The sequence below is a fragment of the Dendropsophus ebraccatus genome, chromosome 1, assembly GCF_027789765.1.
Source record: "Dendropsophus ebraccatus isolate aDenEbr1 chromosome 1, aDenEbr1.pat, whole genome shotgun sequence".
Taxonomy (NCBI): domain Eukaryota; kingdom Metazoa; phylum Chordata; class Amphibia; order Anura; family Hylidae; genus Dendropsophus; species Dendropsophus ebraccatus.
This window is the reverse complement of record NC_091454.1, coordinates 217,400,758-217,418,263: the sequence shown is the minus strand read 5'-3', so window position 1 is coordinate 217,418,263 and position 17,506 is coordinate 217,400,758. Positions and strand designations below refer to the sequence as shown.

Sequence of the window (17,506 nt, the reverse complement as noted above, 5' to 3'; positions counted from 1 at the left end):
ATGTGCCCGTATGTAGTTTTATGTGCCAGTATGTTGTAGTCTGTGCCAGCATGTAGTTTTATGTTCCAGTATGTTGTAGTCTGTGCCAGTATGTAGTTTTATGTGCCAGTATGTAGTAGTCTGTGCCAGTATGTAGTTTTATGTACCAGTATGTTGTAGTCTGTGCCAGCATGTAGTTTTATGTGCCAGTATGTTGTAGTCTGTGCCAGCATGTAGTTTTATGTACCAGTAGTATTAGCATGTAGTAATATGTGCCAGTAAGTGGTGGTATGTGTTAAAAAAAAAATATCTATCTATTCTCATATTATAATCAATATGTTAATCATACTAAAATATATTCATAGAATAGCTCTGCGCTTATGAAACTTATATGATTGCGCCCAATCTTGAGGATTGAGAAGCTTATTAAGGCAAGAGATAGTAGCAGGATGTAGAAGATCTATTACTTGACACATATATGTTTCCTGTTAGGTCCTAAACATATAGAGACGTTAGAGAAGATTGTGAAGAGGCGAAGCTGAGCGGAAATAAAGCCTAGTGCCCTTTATCTGCTCTTTGCACTTCTATACAGGAAAGTTCACACCTGTTGCTATGTTTACCGCAAGTATCCTGTATTTAACGAAGAAACAAGTTGTATTTGGCGCACTTCTTCATGACAAGCTCTTAGAGATTGTTGAACTGCCTCTTGTTGACAAGACAAATAAACCTTGATTCAGATCATCCGTGTCCCGTGATTGATAGACAAAGGAATTCTCCTGTCAGTATGTGCTAGTATGTAGTAGTATGTGCCAGTATGGATACAGTGCCATACCAGCCCTTAGGTTGTGTTTGGTATTACAACTTGAATCACTTCAGTGGAACTAAGCTGCAATACCAGACACAAACTTAGGAGGAGAGGGGCGATGTTTCTGCAAGAGAGCGGCCATCTTTTCCTAACACTCACTCTACTTACCCCTCCCCCCTCCCCTCCCAGGCTGAACCTTCTAGCTACGCCTCTGGCACTGCACCCACGCCCGTTCATCAGGAGTGCAGAATGTATAAAAGGAAAGAGGTGCAATCTGGGTGGTATGTAGAAAATCAATGCCTTTTTCTTGATGTACGGCAGTCATACCTGTTTAAGGAAACCTGTCACCAAGACAATGCTATCTAATCTACCACCATCATGTTATAGAGCAGAAGGAGCTGAGCGGATAGATATATATCTTTGTAGGAAAAGATTCAGTATAGTTTGGAACAAATTGATTGAAATCTCTGCTCATTCTGTAATAAGGAGTCCAGTGGGCGGTGTCACTCAATGGACTGGACTCCTTGAACTCATGGGTGGACTCATGAAACATCAATGATATCAATAAATAATTTACACGTTACACTAAACCTTTTCCCACAAAGATATATATCAATCTGCTCAGCTCCTTCTGCTCTATAACCTGATGCCGATAGCTTAGGTAGCATTTTTCATGGTGAAAGTTCCCTTTAAATTCCCCACATAATAAGCATGTGTCTAAAATACAAGGTTTAGATCAGGGGTGTTAGACTGCAGCCCTCCAGCTGGTTTAAAACTACCGTCATGCCTGGACGGCCAGAGCTAAAGCTTTCACTTTCCAGGCATAATGGGAGTTGTTTTACAACAGCTGGAGGGTATTAAATGTGACACCCCTGGCGGCACACAACTTACTAAAACTGCTCCATACTTCCTACCTCTGTGCAGATTACTAGTCAGACAGCACATAGACTATTATGTATAGATCCATATACTGTACAGTACAATGAAAGAAAAGAGCATTGAATCTACCTGACACTGAATTTCGCCAGTTAAGCGCTAACTTCAAGTTTAGATGGTCCTCTATCTCAATTAAGTATCTTGGCATTCAGTTAGATCCTACTTATGAATCCCTATATTCAGCTAAGTATGCTAAACTCTTTAGGGACATTAAAGCCCTACTGATAAAATTGAAAAAAAAACTATATTTCTCTTCTGGGTCGAGTGGCGGCTGTTAAAATGACTATCCCACCAAAATTATTACGGTATATTGTTTTGAGACTCTCCCGGTGAGGATTCCAATGAGTGAGCTATCCAATCTGCCAATTATAAGTTTATCTGGGACTCAGATCGGCATAGGATTCCTAGATCGGTCATGATGGCTAGTAAAACTCAATGTGGTCTTGCCACCCCAATGTCCTTCACTATTATTGGGCAGCTCATCTACGTTGTATTCCTTCCTGTGCTTCCTATCATGCCTATAGCAAGTGCATGGCAATTGAGAGGAGGTGGCTAGCCCCTTTACATCCTAATTGCCTACTATGGCATCCACACCCGAATGTACTTTTGCCTTCTCCTCTTCTAGGTCCTATTAAATTTACGAGACATATTTGGCTGTCATGTTCTGTCATGTTCTCCCAAATGTAACCTTTATCAGAAGCCTCAGCTCTAAATTCCTTACTCCTTACCCCGGCCTTCCCTCGGGTTTGGAGTCTGTAGTGGTCCAGGCATGGGGGGGGGGGGGGGGGGAGGTAGAGGTCTTTTTCAATTGGCAGATATTGTGGACCCTCTATCTAGGACTCTATTGTCTTTTGAGGATCTCGGGAACAGGTTCTCTATTACTGTTTCTGAACGCTTCACATACTGTATGTACAGCTTGAGCAGTTTGTTAGAACGGGAACTGGTAGGAAAGGGCTTATACAGTGGCGTAGGGGAAGTACTTCCGGTACAGGGAGCGTCTATAACAGGTGCCCCCTGTGCTGGAAGTAACATCCCCAGCGCACACCAAGCTCACTGGTGCGTGTGCTGCCGGGGAGCGGACAAAGCCAGGAGCCACTCGTCAGCCGGGGGCCAGACCGAGCCTGCAGGAGAAAAGACGGGGAAGCGAAATGTCCGGTGAGTTGTGTGTTTTGTTTTTTTTTCCTTATCTGCTTTGCACAGACTGGGGCCCAGGCTCGGACTGGGCCACCGGGGGGCCGGGGAAACCCCCGGTGGGCCCCGAGCTGGAGTGGGCCCCGCCCCCTGTCAGGGGACACAGGGCTGGAGACTGCAGCCATGTGGTCTCCAGCCAGCAAGCCCAGCCGGGGCCCCGTGCTCCCGGGGGGCCCACTCGGGTGCGGCACCTATCTTTTTAACTGGAAGCGATCGCAACAATCGCTTCCAGTTAAATGTAGTGTGCTGATTGACAGCGCGAGAAGCCATAGGCTTCCCGCCCTGTCAATCACTCTTGTGACCGCAAGCAGCGTTTGCTTGCGATCACAAGAGTGTCAGTGTCACCTCCGCTCCCGCCCCCGACAGATCCGCAGCATCCTGGGGAAGTCCCGGGCAGCACGTCGCTTCTGAGTTCAGTGTGCGCTGCGGCGGCTGGGACTTCCGGCTGGGAGCGTGTACCGGAAGTCTCAGCCGCCGCGGCGCACACAGAGCTCAGAGGCGACGTGCTGCCCGGGACTTCACCAGGATGCGGCTGATCTGTCGTGAAGAGAGAAGAAGACACCCGCGACCGACGGGGGAGCGTGTTGTAAGGTGAGTTGTTTTTGTTTATTTTTAGGGGGACATCAGGAGAGGGCTATATGGGGGATGGACAACAGAAGGGGGAGCTATATTGGGGTGAACAACAGAAGGGGGGCTATATGGGGGATGGACAACAGAACGGGGGCTATATGGGGGATGGACAACAGGAGGGGGCTATATGGGGGATAGACAACGAAAGGGGGCTATATGGGGGATGGACAACAGACGGGGGCTATATAGGGGGGTGAAAAACAGAAGGGGGCTATATAGGGGGTGAACAACAGAAGGGGGCTATATGGGGGATTAACAACAGAAGGGGGGCTATATAGAGGGATTAACAACAGAAGGGGGCTATAGGGGGGATTAACAACAGAAGGGGGGCTATATAGAGGGATTAAAAACAGAAGGGGGCTATTTAGGGGGGTGAACAACAGAAGGGGGCTATATAGGGGGGTGAACAACAGAAGGGGGCTATATAGGGGGTGAACAACAGAAGGGGGCTAAATGGGGGGGCAACAGAAGGGGGCTAAATAGGGGGGTGAACAACAGAAGGGGGCTATATAGGGGGATGGACAACAGAAGGGGGCTATATAGGGGGATGGACAACAGAAGGGGGCTATATAGGGGGATGGACAACAGAAGGGGGCTATATAGGGGGGTAAACAACAGAAGGGGCTATATAGGGGGGTGAATAACAGAAGGGGGCTATATAGGGAGGTGAACAACAGAAGGGGGCTATATAGGGGGGGTGAACAACAAAAGGGGGCTGTATAGGGGGATGGACAACAAAAGGGGGCTGTTTTGGGGCGATGGACAACATAAGGGGGCCATATAGGAGGATGGACAACATAAGGGGCTGTATAGGGGGATTGACAACAGAAGGGGGCTATATAGGGGGATGGACAACATAAGGGGGCTGTATAGGGGGATGGACAACAAAAGGGGGCTATCTACAGTATATGCGGGATGGATAACACAGGGGAGCCATTTATAAGGGGGACAACATAGGGGAGCCATTTATAGGTGAGACAACACAGGGGGGATGTATATAATAGGGCATGCACAGAGGGGGTCATATACTATTGGGCAGTGATAGGGAACCTTGGCTCTCCAGCTAATGCAAAACTAAAGCTTTAGCTGTGGCTGTCCAGGCATGATGGGAGTTGTAGTTTTGCAACAGCTGGAGGGCCAAGGTTCCCTACCCCTTGTATAGGGGATGCACAGAGGTTGTCATCTACTATAGGGGGACTGCGCATAGGGGGATTTCTACTATAGTAGATGCACATGGGGCCATCTGTATGGAAGACTGAACAAGGGACCAGTAAAGGGGCCAATACAGATGTGCAGTGTGTAGAGAGATGAGGATGGTGCCAGAGTGTGAAGCCTAATATGTCTGTCTGGCAGATTCTGTGGATTCGTAGCTCGGAGAAGTTCTGATGGCCCAGGGCAGATGGAGAAGAAAATGAAAAGCGAAGAACTCCGATCAAAGAAGACGTCTCCTGTGAGTCACCTGATGTAACTGCAGTGTAATGTATATGGTGTATAGAGCCTGTGTAGAGCTGGGTCTGCCTCTATATGACTGTATGAGGTGATAGTGGTCTGTGTACAGAGGATTTTATTCAGTAGCAGTGGTGACGGTGTAAGTCAGTATGTGGTGGTACTAGTCAGTAGTAGCGGCGGTAATATTTCCCCCTTGTATACTGGTAATATTGGTCATAGTATACAGGATTTGGTCAGCACCAGTATAGCGGTAATATGTATGGTGATACTATTTCCCTCCTATATACTGGTATTATTGGTAATATCAGTCTTGGTATACAGGATCTGGTCAGTAACAGTATGGCGGTAATATGTGTGGGGATATTTGCTCTTTATATACTGGTGTTATTGGTAGCTGTATGACTTTTGTATCTGTATAAAGTGTTATCATGCAAAGAAACCTGTCTTATAGCCAATTGCACAGGGCAATTATAGGTAACAAAAGCTCTTAGGAAGCCCCATGTAAAAGTGTCAGAGATCAGCTGACGCGCAAATGCCCGCTAGTCGGCTGATTTGATCTTTTGTGCAGCTGTATAAATCATTGTTATTGATCACACATCTCGGTGTATTCCTGCCCTGCTGATTAGCAATCGTTTGCAGCCCTATGCTGCCCCATATCACACCGTGTTAATGGGCCCTTATTAATGTTACCATAGATAAGTATAGTGGCTGAAGGGTGGGCCCCATGAATGATTTCCCCTGGTGGGCCCAAGCACTCCAGTCCGACACTGCTGGGGCCTAACATTGTGGGCAACATAAGGGAGATAACATAGGGGGCAACATAAGGGGGTAAACATGGGGGGTCAACAAAAGGGAGATAACATGAGGGGCAACATAAGGGGGATAACATGGGGGGGGGGGCAACATAAGTGAGATAACATAGGGGGCTAACATGGGGGGCAACATAAGAGGGATAACATGGGGGGCAACATAAGGGGGATAAAATGGAAGGGAAACATAAGGGGGATAACATGGGGGCCATCCATAAGGGGGATAACATGGGGGCCATCTATAAGGGGGATACATGGGGGCCATATTTAAGGGGATAACAGGGGGGCTTCTGTAAGGGGGATAACATGGGGGGGGCATCTATAAGGGGGATAACATGGGAGGCATCCATAAGGCGGATAACATGGGGGGCATCTATGAGGGGGACAACACAAGGGGGCCATCTATAAGGGGGAAACATTGGGGGCCATCTATAAGGGGGACAACACAGGGGGGCCATCTATAAGGGGGACAACAGAAGGGGGCAATCTATAAGGGGGACAACACAAGGGGGCCATCTATAAGAGGGATAACAATGGGGGGGCATCTATAAGGGGGATAACATTGGGGGGGCCATCTATAAAGGGGTCAACATGGGTGGGGGGATATGCAATGGGGGGGTATGCAAGACGTCCCATGTGAGTCACTAAATATAACTTCACTGTAATTTATATAGTGTACAGAACCTGTGTAGAGCTGGGTACCTCTATATTACTGGATGAGGTGGTAGTGATCTGTGTACAGTGGATTATTCAGTAGCAGTGGCGGTGTTAGTCAGTATGTAGCGGTGTTATCAGTATGTGGCGGTGTTAGTCCGTATGTGGCGGTGTTAGTCCGTATGTGGCGGTGTTAGTCAGTATGTGGCAGTGTAAGGCAGTATGTGGTGGTATTGTGTGTTATTTGTTATCTGGTACTGTGTTTGAATGGATTTAGTATACTGGATTTGGTCAGTAACAATATGGTGGTGATGGTAGTGATTGTGGTGTGGCGGTAATATTTGCCCCTTGTATACTGGTATTATTGGCAATATTGGTCTCAGTATACAAGATTTGATTAGTAACAGTATGGCTGTAATATGTATGGTGATATTTCCTATATACTGGTATTATTGGTAATATCGGTCTTGAGATATACCGACAGCATCGCTTGGTCGAGAAAGGGGGGTCCCAAGTTGACCTCTTGCACTAGGGCCCAAGAGACATTATCTATGCTAATGTGCTTATATCAGACATATATAGGATATTGGGATTGCGGGTTGGTGACTCACCAGTCCAGCATAAATATATGGTCACGTGGGAGACTATCCTTGCCAAAACAATTTTCCCTTGCTGCTGTGGAGGATCATATGTGAGAGAGCGGCTAAATCGTCCTTTTGCACTACGTACAAAGAAACCCAATATAAGTTACTTATGTACCACACCGGAGCTGCCTCATAAATTGAATAGTTCTATCTCCCCTATGTGTTGGTGGTGTTTACACACTGTAGGCAATATCTATCATATCTTCTGGTAGTGTCCGATGATTAAACCCTATTGGTCCAACCTTCGTGCCGTGTTCTCGGATATTTTACAACAGCCAACAGTTTGGTATGTTTGCTTAAAGGGGAACTCCGGATAAGAAAAACTTGTTTTCTATTAAAAGTACATTAAAAGTTAAATATATATGCCTATACAATGTATTATCGTATCTGTACGGTTCTGCCACACTGGTAGCTGATAGAAATCCAGGAAGTGAAAAAAAATGTCCTCTGTGCAAATCCACATTGTCTCCTGCACCCTCTGCTCTCCCCCCTTAGGAGACAAATCATCCATGCCTCTGTCTCACATTGTGTGTGTTTGCTGAGATCAGGCTGATGATGCAGACAGGGGGCAGGGCGTGATGTCCCAGGAGGCTTGGCTGGATCCCCCAATCCCCAGAGTGATTCACCATCTCTGACCGGCCAGAAGCAGGTGTTGCACTGATTTCTCTAATTGTGCAGAAGTGTGCAGTGAAATTAGGGCTGTGTTCACACATGTTGGAGTGTCATTGCAGTACTGCAGCGTATTCACCGAAATGATGCAGTAGCACAAGTAAATGATGCTAAACGGCAGAGAGGATCAGAGCCTTATTTTGGGGCTCAACTTCAAAGATTACAGATGCTTAATCATCAAATGTGCGTGGAAATGAAAAGAAAAAAAAATTTCTTTACTTTATTCCAATATCAGTGTTACAGGTAGAGAATACAGAGTGCTGCGTAGTGTTACAGGTAGAGAATACATTGCTGTGTGGTGTTACAGATAGAGAATACAGTGTGCTGTGTGGTGTTACAGGTAGAGAATACAGCGTGCTGTGTGGTGTTACAGGTAGAGAATACAGCGTGCTGTGTGGTGTTACAGGTAGAGAATACAGCGTGCTGTGTGGTGTTACAGGTAGAGAATACAGCGTGCTGTGTGGTGTTACAGGTAGAGAATACAGCGTGCTGTGTGGTGTTACAGATAGAGAATACAGCGTGCTGTGTGGTGTTACAGGTAGAGAATACAGCGTGCTTTGTGGTATTACAGGTAGAGAATACAGATTGCTGTGTGGTGTTACAGGTAGAGAATACAGATTGCTGTGTGGTGTTACAGGTAGTAACTGTGCGCCGTGTGGTGTTATAGGTAGAGAATACAGTGTGCTGTGTGGTGTTACAGGTAGAGAATACAGTGTGCTGTGTGGTGTTACAGGTAGAGAATACAGCGTGCTGCATAGTGTTACAGGTAGAGAATACAGTGCTGTGTGGTGTTACAGATAGAGAATACAGTGTGCTGTGTGGTGTTACAGGTAGAGAATACAGCGTGCTGTGTGGTGTTACAGGTAGAGAATACAGTGTGCGGTGTGGTGTTACAAGTAGAGAATACAGCGTGCTGTGTGGTGTTACAGGTAGAGAATACAGCGTGCTGTGTGGTGTTACAGGTAGAGAATACAGCGTGCTGTGTGGTGTTACAGGTAGAGAATACAGCGTGCTGTGTGGTGTTACAGGTAGAGAATACAACATGCTGTGTGGTGTTACAGGTAGAGAATACAGAGCTGTGTGGTGTTACAGGTAGAGAATACAGCGCGCTGTGTGGTGTTACAGGTAGAGAATACAGCATGCTGTGTGGTGTTACAGGTAGACTATACAGCGTGCTGTGTGGTGTTACAGGTAGAGAATACAGCGTGCTGTGTGGTGTTACAGGTAGAGAATACTGTGTGGTGTTACAGATAGAGAATACAGCGTGCTGTGTGGTGTTACAGGTAGAAAATACAGTGTGCTGTGTGGTGTTACAGGTAAAGAATACAGCGTGCTGTGTGGTGTTACAGGTAGAGAACACTGTGTGCTGTGTGCTGTTACAGGTAGAGAATACAGCGTGCTGTGTGGTGTTACAGGTAGAGAATACAGCCTGCTGTGTGGTGTTACAGGTAGAGAACACCATGTGCTGTGTGGTGTTACAGGTAGAGAATACAGCGTGCTGTGTGGTGTTACAGGTAGAGAATACAGTGTGCTGTGTGGTGTTACAGGTAGAGAATACTGTGTGGTGTTACAGGTAGAGAATACAGTGTGCTGTGTGGTGTTACAGGTAGAGAACACAGCGTGCTGTGTGGTGTTACAGGAATAGAATACAGAGCTGTGTGGTGTTACAGGTAGAGAATACAGTGTGCTATGTGGTGTTACAAGTAGAGAATACAGAGCTGTGTGGTGTTACAGGTAGAGAATACAGCGTGCTGTGTGATGTTACAGGTAGAGAATACAGTGTGCTGTGTGATGTTACAGGTAGAGAATACAGTGTGCTGTGTGGTGTTACAGGTAGAGAATACAGTGTGCTGTGTGATGTTACAGGTAGAGAATACAGCGTGCTGTGTGGTGTTACAGGTAGAGAATACAGAGCTGTGTGGTGTTACAGGTAGAGAATACAGTGTGCTATGTGGTGTTACAGGTAGAGAATACAGTGTGCTGTGTGGTGTTACAGGTAGAGAATACTGTGTGGTGTTACAGGTAGAGAATACAGTGTGCTGTGTGGTGTTACAGGTAGAGAACACAGCGTGCTGTGTGGTGTTACAGGAATAGAATACAGAGCTGTGTGGTGTTACAGGTAGAGAATACAGTGTGCTATGTGGTGTTACAAGTAGAGAATACAGAGCTGTGTGGTGTTACAGGTAGAGAATACAGCGTGCTGTGTGATGTTACAGGTAGAGAATACAGTGTGCTGTGTGATGTTACAGGTAGAGAATACAGTGTGCTGTGTGGTGTTACAGGTAGAGAATACAGTGTGCTGTGTGATGTTACAGGTAGAGAATACAGCGTGCTGTGTGGTGTTACAGGTAGAGAATACAGAGCTGTGTGGTGTTACAGGTAGAGAATACAGTGTGCTATGTGGTGTTACAGGTAGAGAATACAGTGTGCTGTGTGGTGTTACAGGTAGAGAATACTGTGTGGTGTTACAGGTAGAGAATACAGCGTGCTGTGTGGTGTTACAGGTAGAGAATACAGTGTGCTGTGTGGTGTTACAGATAGAGAATACAGTGTGCTGTGTGGTGTTACAGGTAGAGAATACTGTGTGGTGTTACAGGTAGAGAATACAGCGTGCTGTGTGGTGTTACAGGTAGAGAATACAGTGTGCTGTGTGGTGTTACAGATAGAGAATACAGCGTGCTGTGTGGTGTTACAGGTAGAGAATACAGTGTGCTGTGTGGTGTTACAGGTAGAGAATATTGTGTGGTGTTACAGGTAGAGAATACAGTGTGCTGTGTGGTGTTACAGGTAGAGAATACAGTGTGCTGTGTGGTGTTACAGGTAGAGAATACTGTGTGGTGTTACAGGTAGAGAATACAGCGTGCTGTGTGGTGTTACAGGTAGAGAATACAGTGCTGTGTGGTGTTACAGGTAGAGAATACAGCGTGCTGTGTGGTGTTACAGGTAGAGAATACAGCGTGCTGTGTGGTGTTACAGGTAGAGAATACAGCGTGCTGTGTGGTGTTACAGGTAGAGAATACAGTGTGCTGTGTGGTGTTACAGGTAGAGAATACAGCGTGCTGTGTGGTGTTACAGGTAGAGAATACAGTGCTGTGTGGTGTTACAGGTAGAGAATACAGTGTGCTGTGTGGTGTTACAGGTAGAGAATACAGTGTGCTGTGTGGTGTTACAGGTAGAGAATACAGTGTGCTGTGTGGTGTTACAGGTAGAGAATACAGCGTGCTCTGTGGTGTTACAGGTAGAGAATACAGTGTGCTGTGTGGTGTTACAGGTAGAGAATACAGCGTGCTGTGTGGTGTTACAGGTAGAGAATACAGTGTGCTGTGTGGTGTTACAGGTAGAGAATACAGTGTGCTGTGTGGTGTTACAGGTAGAGAATACAGCGTGCTCTGTGGTGTTACAGGTAGAGAATACAGTGTGCTGTGTGGTGTTACAGGTAGAGAATACAGCGTGCTGTGTGGTGTTACAGGTAGAGAATACAGTGTGCTGTGTGGTGTTACAGGTAGAGAATACAGTGTGCTGTGTGGTGTTACAGGTAGAGAATACAGCGTGCTCTGTGGGTAGGACCACAATGAAATAAATTAATGCAAATAATTCAGTAACACAATGAAACTGCAATGTGTGTACACAGCCTAGATGTTCTGCAATAGCTTTGGGCGGGGAATGGGCAGGGTGGGGGACTGTGATGAACAGCTGAGGGAAAGCAATGCATTCTGGAACTTGTAGTACTGTGTACAACTGATAAACCAGGAAGTGCAGAAACATGAAACAGAAGAAAAAAAACCAAAACAAATGGATTTTTGGTAGTTTCCAAAATGGAATAGATAGGTTAGCAATGCTTTATGCTTCTGCAGAAGTTTCATTTTTTTTTTATCTCTACCTGGAGTTCCCCTTTAATCTTACTCCTAAAACTATTGGGAAAAAGGCTACTAAACTGCTACTGCCAATGTTGACAGTGGCTAAAACTCTGATAGCCAGGCAATGGAAGCATACCCTCCCGTCGACACTGATGGACTGGGTTGCTTGGGTGAAAGAAATAAGAATCTTGGAGTCCCTTACTGCCTCTCTGAATAATAGAGTGGATGCCTTTGAGATGATTTGGGCCCCATGGGACACGTTTTGCACTCAGCACGGTTATATTTAGTGTACTTCGGAGTTTACATGTTTCCTTTGGGTCTGTTCCCCCTCTCCCCTCCCCCCTGTTTGTCTAATCAGTTTCTTTCAAGCCATATTCTTCTACTCACTGTTCTGCACACTTTCTGCATTTTTTTCTTCTATAAGGTGACTGGTGTTTCAGTTTACTATTGTCTATCTTTGTAAAGATTCCTCTGACTTCGCTGTATAATCTGTGTAAAACTTTAATAAAAAATTACAGTTTATAAAAGCAAAGAGAACTAGAAATGGACTGCACCTCAAGAGATACAGAAAAAATACAGAAAAAAGAGACAAACAATTAAAACCTTTTAAAAAACATACAAGACAAAAGACTAGACAGGGCCTAATAAGGTTCCATACCAGGTGTACCATACCAACTCCTTATAGAGAGAGCCCAAGTTACTCAATATCACAAATACTTCCATACCAAGTTACAGTATATATGAATCAGAGCTGCCGAGCGGCATGTAAAAAGTGCATGTGCTATAAAGTAAAAAATACATGATGAATAAATAGGTGAAAAACACCTCAAATCAGCAACAAAGTGACCGGTGTCTGAAAAAAGTGCACTAAGTATGAATGAAAAAATATCTGAATATATAAATCTGTACAATAAGTACAAAAAAGCTATGCAGGGTATATAATAATCTATTATATACAATTATTTATTTCATTATAAATAATATTTACCCTGCATAGCTGTTTTGTACTTATTGTACAAATATATATATACATATATTTTTTCATAATATATTTCATAATAATTTTAGGTGTTTTTTCCCCTATTTCATCATTTACTTTTTACTTTATAGCACATGCACTTTTTACAGGCAGCTCTGATTCATATATACTGTAACTTGGTATGAAAGTATTTGTGGTATTAAGTAACTTTGCCTCCCTCTCTATATATTTTGGAGGAGGTGGTATGGTACACATTGAGGCCGGGTTCACACTACATAAGACACCGGCTGTTCTGTGACCCGGCCGTGTCACAGAAAGGCCGGTGTCAGGGAAGTTTATCCTTAATTCTATTGAATTGGGATGCGGGCGCATCCGTGGGCGCATCCGTGTGCGCCCGATTCACCATTCACCAATGGAGCCGCACTCTCAATTGTGTGACCTGCCAGGCTTGTGCGGCCGCTATTCAATGAATAGTTGCAGCACAAAACTGACATGTCAGTTTTCGCTGCAGCTGCTAGGGATCCCGGCCGGAGTGTACACCATGGGGGACATTTATGAAGTCCGGAGTTTTTTATGCCCGGCTTACAGATGTCCCCGCAGCTCCGGAGCTCAGAGGATTTATGTAGAGGCGCACTGCAGACTCTCAGAAGACCGGACTGCACTGAGGTAAGAAGTATACCCCCAGCAGCAGGGCCGTTTCTAGGTAATTTACAGGGCGAATCTTGCTAAAAGCGCCCCCCCTCCCCTCAAGTGATGCCGGGGGGGGGGGGGGGGGTTGTTGCTAAGGAGAAGCAGTGTGTGTACTATGGCATAGAGCACAGTTATTCAACCCTTTAAAAAAAAAAAAGGCATTCAGTGACTCACAGGTGACTTCTTCTTTGTTCACTTTCCTTTTCCTCTCCATCTGGCCCCGGACTCCATGACAGTTTCTTGCAGCTACAATTCATCTCTTTTGAACCTGCCAGACAAACAGCTTAGGCTCTGCACTTTTACAAAAACTTCTACTTTTTTGTGTCATGTGCAGTAGAGTTAATAGGTATATGGGTTGCCTCCTGTATGTAGGATCCCTTGCTGTACACCCATATAGTAATAATGTCTCCTGTTGTACCACATATAGTAATAATGCCCCCTGCTAAACCCTAATATAGTAATTATGCCACCTGCTTTGCCTCCATATAATATAATTGCCTCTATATAATAATGCTCCCTGTGCAGTGCCTCAATGGTAATAATCCCCCTGTGCTCTGCCGCATAGTAGTAATACCACCTGTGCTGTCCACATATTAATAATCCACCCGTGCTGTCTCCATACTAATAATCCTCCCTGTGCTATACCCCATAGTAATAATCCTCCCTGTGCTATGTTCCCATAGTAATATCCCTCCCCTATACTCTACCCCATAGTAATAATCCCCCTCTGTGCTGTCCCCATTATAATAATCCCCTCTGTGCCGTCCCCATAGAAAAAATCCCCCCTGTGCTGTCCCCATAGTAATAATCCTCCCCTGTACTCTGCCCCCATAGAAAAAAATCCCCTGTGCTGTCCCCATACAAATAATCCTCCATGTGCTATCCCCATAACCCCCCTCCTGTGCTGTCCCCATACTAATAATCCCCTCTGTGCTTCCCCCCATAGTAATAATCCCCCCTAGACGCCCTCCATAGTAATATTCCCCCCCCTGAGCTCTGCTCACCCTCATAGTAATATTCCCCCCCCTGTGCTCCCCCTCATAGTAATATTCCCCCTGTGCTCCCCCCATAGTAATATCCCCCCCGTGCTCCGCCATAGTAATATTCCCCCCGTGCTCCCCCCATAGTAATATTCCCCCCTGTGCTCCCCCCATAGTAATATTTCCCCCATGCTCTGCTCTACCCCCTTAGTAATATTCCCTCCATGCTCTGCTCCCCCCATAGTATTATTCCCCCCATGCTCTGCTTCCCCCATAGTAATATTCCTTCCCCTGTGCTCTGCTTCCCCATTGTAATATTCCCACCATGCTCTGCTCCCCCATAGTAATATTCCCTTCTCCTGCTCTGCTCCCCCCCATAGTAATATTCCCCCCACGCTCTGCTCCACCCTATAGTAATATTCCCCCATGCTCTGCTCCCCCCATTGTAATAGTCCCCCCTGCTCCCCCCCATAGTAATAATACCGCCATGCTCTGCCCCCCCCCATAGTAATATTCCCCCCATGCTCTGCTCCCCCCCATAGTAATATTCCCCCCATGCTCTGCTCCCCCCATAGTAATATTCCCCCCATGCTCTGTTCCCCCCATAGTAATATTCCCCCATGCTCTGCTCCCTCATAGTAATTTTCCTCCCCATGCTCTGCTCCCCCCATAGTAATATTCCCCCCATGTTCTGCTCCCCCCCATAGTAATATTCCCCCCATGTTCTGCTCCCCCCCATAGTAATATTCCCCCCATGTTCTGCTCCCCCCATAATAATATTCCCCCCATGTTCTGCTCCCCTCCCATAGTAATATTTCCCCCTGTATTGCTTAACACACACACACAACAAAAAAACCCACATTATACTCACCTTATTCTGGCATGCGGCGGGTCCCTCTCTCCTCTTCTCTCCAGCCTGCAAGAAGCAGGCTGCCGCCGCACACATCTTGATTGCGGCGTTTAAGGGGTTAATGGCAGGCAGCCGTGAGGTCGCAGTTGCCCGTCATTGAGCGTGAGGGCCTGGCTGCAGATAGCACCCGGTCCTCACCCGCTATGGGGCGAGCTCAGCTCGTGAGCCCGCTCCATAGCCCGGGACCGTGCAGCAGGGCGTACATTTACGTCCTCCTGCCTTAAGGCCCAGGCAGCGGTGGTGTGAATGTTCGCCCGTGGTCCTTAAGGGGTTAAAATGGTTTTCAATTCTTTGTCTCTTCTTGGTGTTTCATAAAGGATTGCTATATTTCTTCTATATCTCTTGAGGTGCAGTCCATATAATGGAGCTGAGACAAATACAAAGACGAGCTACCGGAGTAGCAAATGGGAGGACTACAGGACCCAGAACGATGATCACAATTGGGGACCTAATAACTATGTATCAGGGGTCAGCACGGACATCTATTTATACGCAAGACTGTGTCTGTAACAAGGAGACAGTCACTTAGCCTATAGAAGGTTTCTGTACCCTCCTAGAAAGGATTCTTTACAGTAAGAGCATAGAATATCAGTGCTAATAAATAATCAGTTGTAATAAAATTTTGATATGTGAAAACATTTTATCTTGTGGGGAGGAGGTCTCACTGCTGAGACCCCACCGATCAGGAGACCCCCAGCTGTCAATCATCTCTGTGGCCACATAAACAACAACTATAAACATATTCAGATAAAACTCTTAGAACTTTAATGATCACATTACTAATCCTGTATGGACATCGGCTGATTTTTGGTCACATAACATCACAGTAAAAATGGAATAAAAAGTCATCAAGAGGTCACATCCTCACAGATCCTAAAAAAAAACTTAAAGTGTTAAAGGCGAGAAGAAAAAAAAAAAAGAAAAATTGTGCCCTTAAGGGGTTAAAAACGCAGTCCCGGAGCTCCACAAGTCCGAGCTAGCTGCCATAAATCTAGCTCCAGCATGTCCTAAAACCTTCTAGGATGCTTCACTTACTGGGAAAGTTTTTGAAAAGTTGAGAAAAGTTTGAAAGTTGATCCTTTACATCGCTCAATCTATTATCACAGCCGCCCAGTACACAATGCCCCCCCCGTATTTACCCCAGTACACAGTGCCCCCCCTGTACTTACCCCAGTACACAATGCCCCCCCTGTACTTACCCCAGTACACAGTGCCCCCCTGTACTTACCCAAATACACAATGCCCCCCCTGTACTTACCCCAGTACACAATGCCCCCCCCTGTACTTACCCCAGTACACAATGCCCCCCCCTGTACTTACCCCAGTACACAATGCCCCCCCTGTACTTACCCCAGTACACAGTGCCCCCCCTGTACTTACCCCAGTACGCAGTGCCCCCCCTGTACTTACCCCAGTACGCAGTGCCCCCCCTGTACTTACCCCAGTACACAATGCCCCCCCCCTGTACTTACCCCAGTACACAGTGCCCCCCCCTGTACTTACCCCAGTACACAATGCCCCCCCTGTACTTACCCCAGTACACAGTGCCCCCCCTGTACTTACCCCAGTACACAGTGCCCCCCCTGTACTTACCCCAGTACGCAGTGCCCCCCCTGTACTTACCCCAGTACGCAGTGCCCCCCCCTGTACTTACCCCAGTACACAATGCCCCCCCCTGTACTTACCCCAGTACACAGTGCCCCCCCCTGTACTTACCCCAGTACACAATGCCCCCCCTGTACTTACCCCAGTACACAGTGCCCCCCCTGTACTTACCCCAGTACACAGTGCCCCCCTGTACTTACCCCAGTACGCAGTGCCCCCCCTGTACTTACCCCAGTACGCAGTGCCCCCCCCTGTACTTACCCCAGTACACAATGCCCCCCCCTGTACTTACCCCAGTACACAGTGCCCCCCCCTGTACTTACCCCCGTACACACTGCCCCCCCCCCTGTACTTACCCCAGTACACAGTGCCCCCCCCCCCCCTGTACTTACCCCAGCACATCCCATACAGCAGAGTAGAAGGAGTAGTCGCTTTCTGGTCCACATCCCTGACATAACTGTGACATAGCTGAGGACGAGGATGTTACAACCTGCACAGGACACGCCTCACTCTGCAGGGTCAGGCTCAGAGAGAACTCCCAGCCTTGGAGGCGGCCACAGACATCTGCAAAGTTCACAGGCTTATCAATGTTTGGATAGTTTGGGGGGTTGAATATTTTAGCAAGAAATCATTTATTTTCACTGTAAACAGGCAGATACAATTTTATACAAAGTCATCTAATAAATGGACAATGCCTTTAAGATGGAAATGCCCTTTTA

The 17,506-nt window shown here is 46.5% G+C and overlaps 1 protein-coding gene across 1 annotated transcript in view; it reads right to left on the bottom strand.

Annotated features, from left to right (window-relative positions):
• Positions 1-17,245, bottom strand: part of LOC138799339 (NXPE family member 3-like) — a 35,374-nt gene extending 18,129 nt beyond the window's left edge. Inside the window, exon 1 of the mRNA XM_069980402.1 lies at positions 17,180-17,245. Coding sequence (XP_069836503.1) covers positions 17,180-17,242 — 63 coding nt within the window. The 5' untranslated portion in view covers positions 17,243-17,245. The remainder of the gene's footprint in view (positions 1-17,179) is intronic.
• Positions 17,246-17,506: the final 261 nt, after the last annotated feature.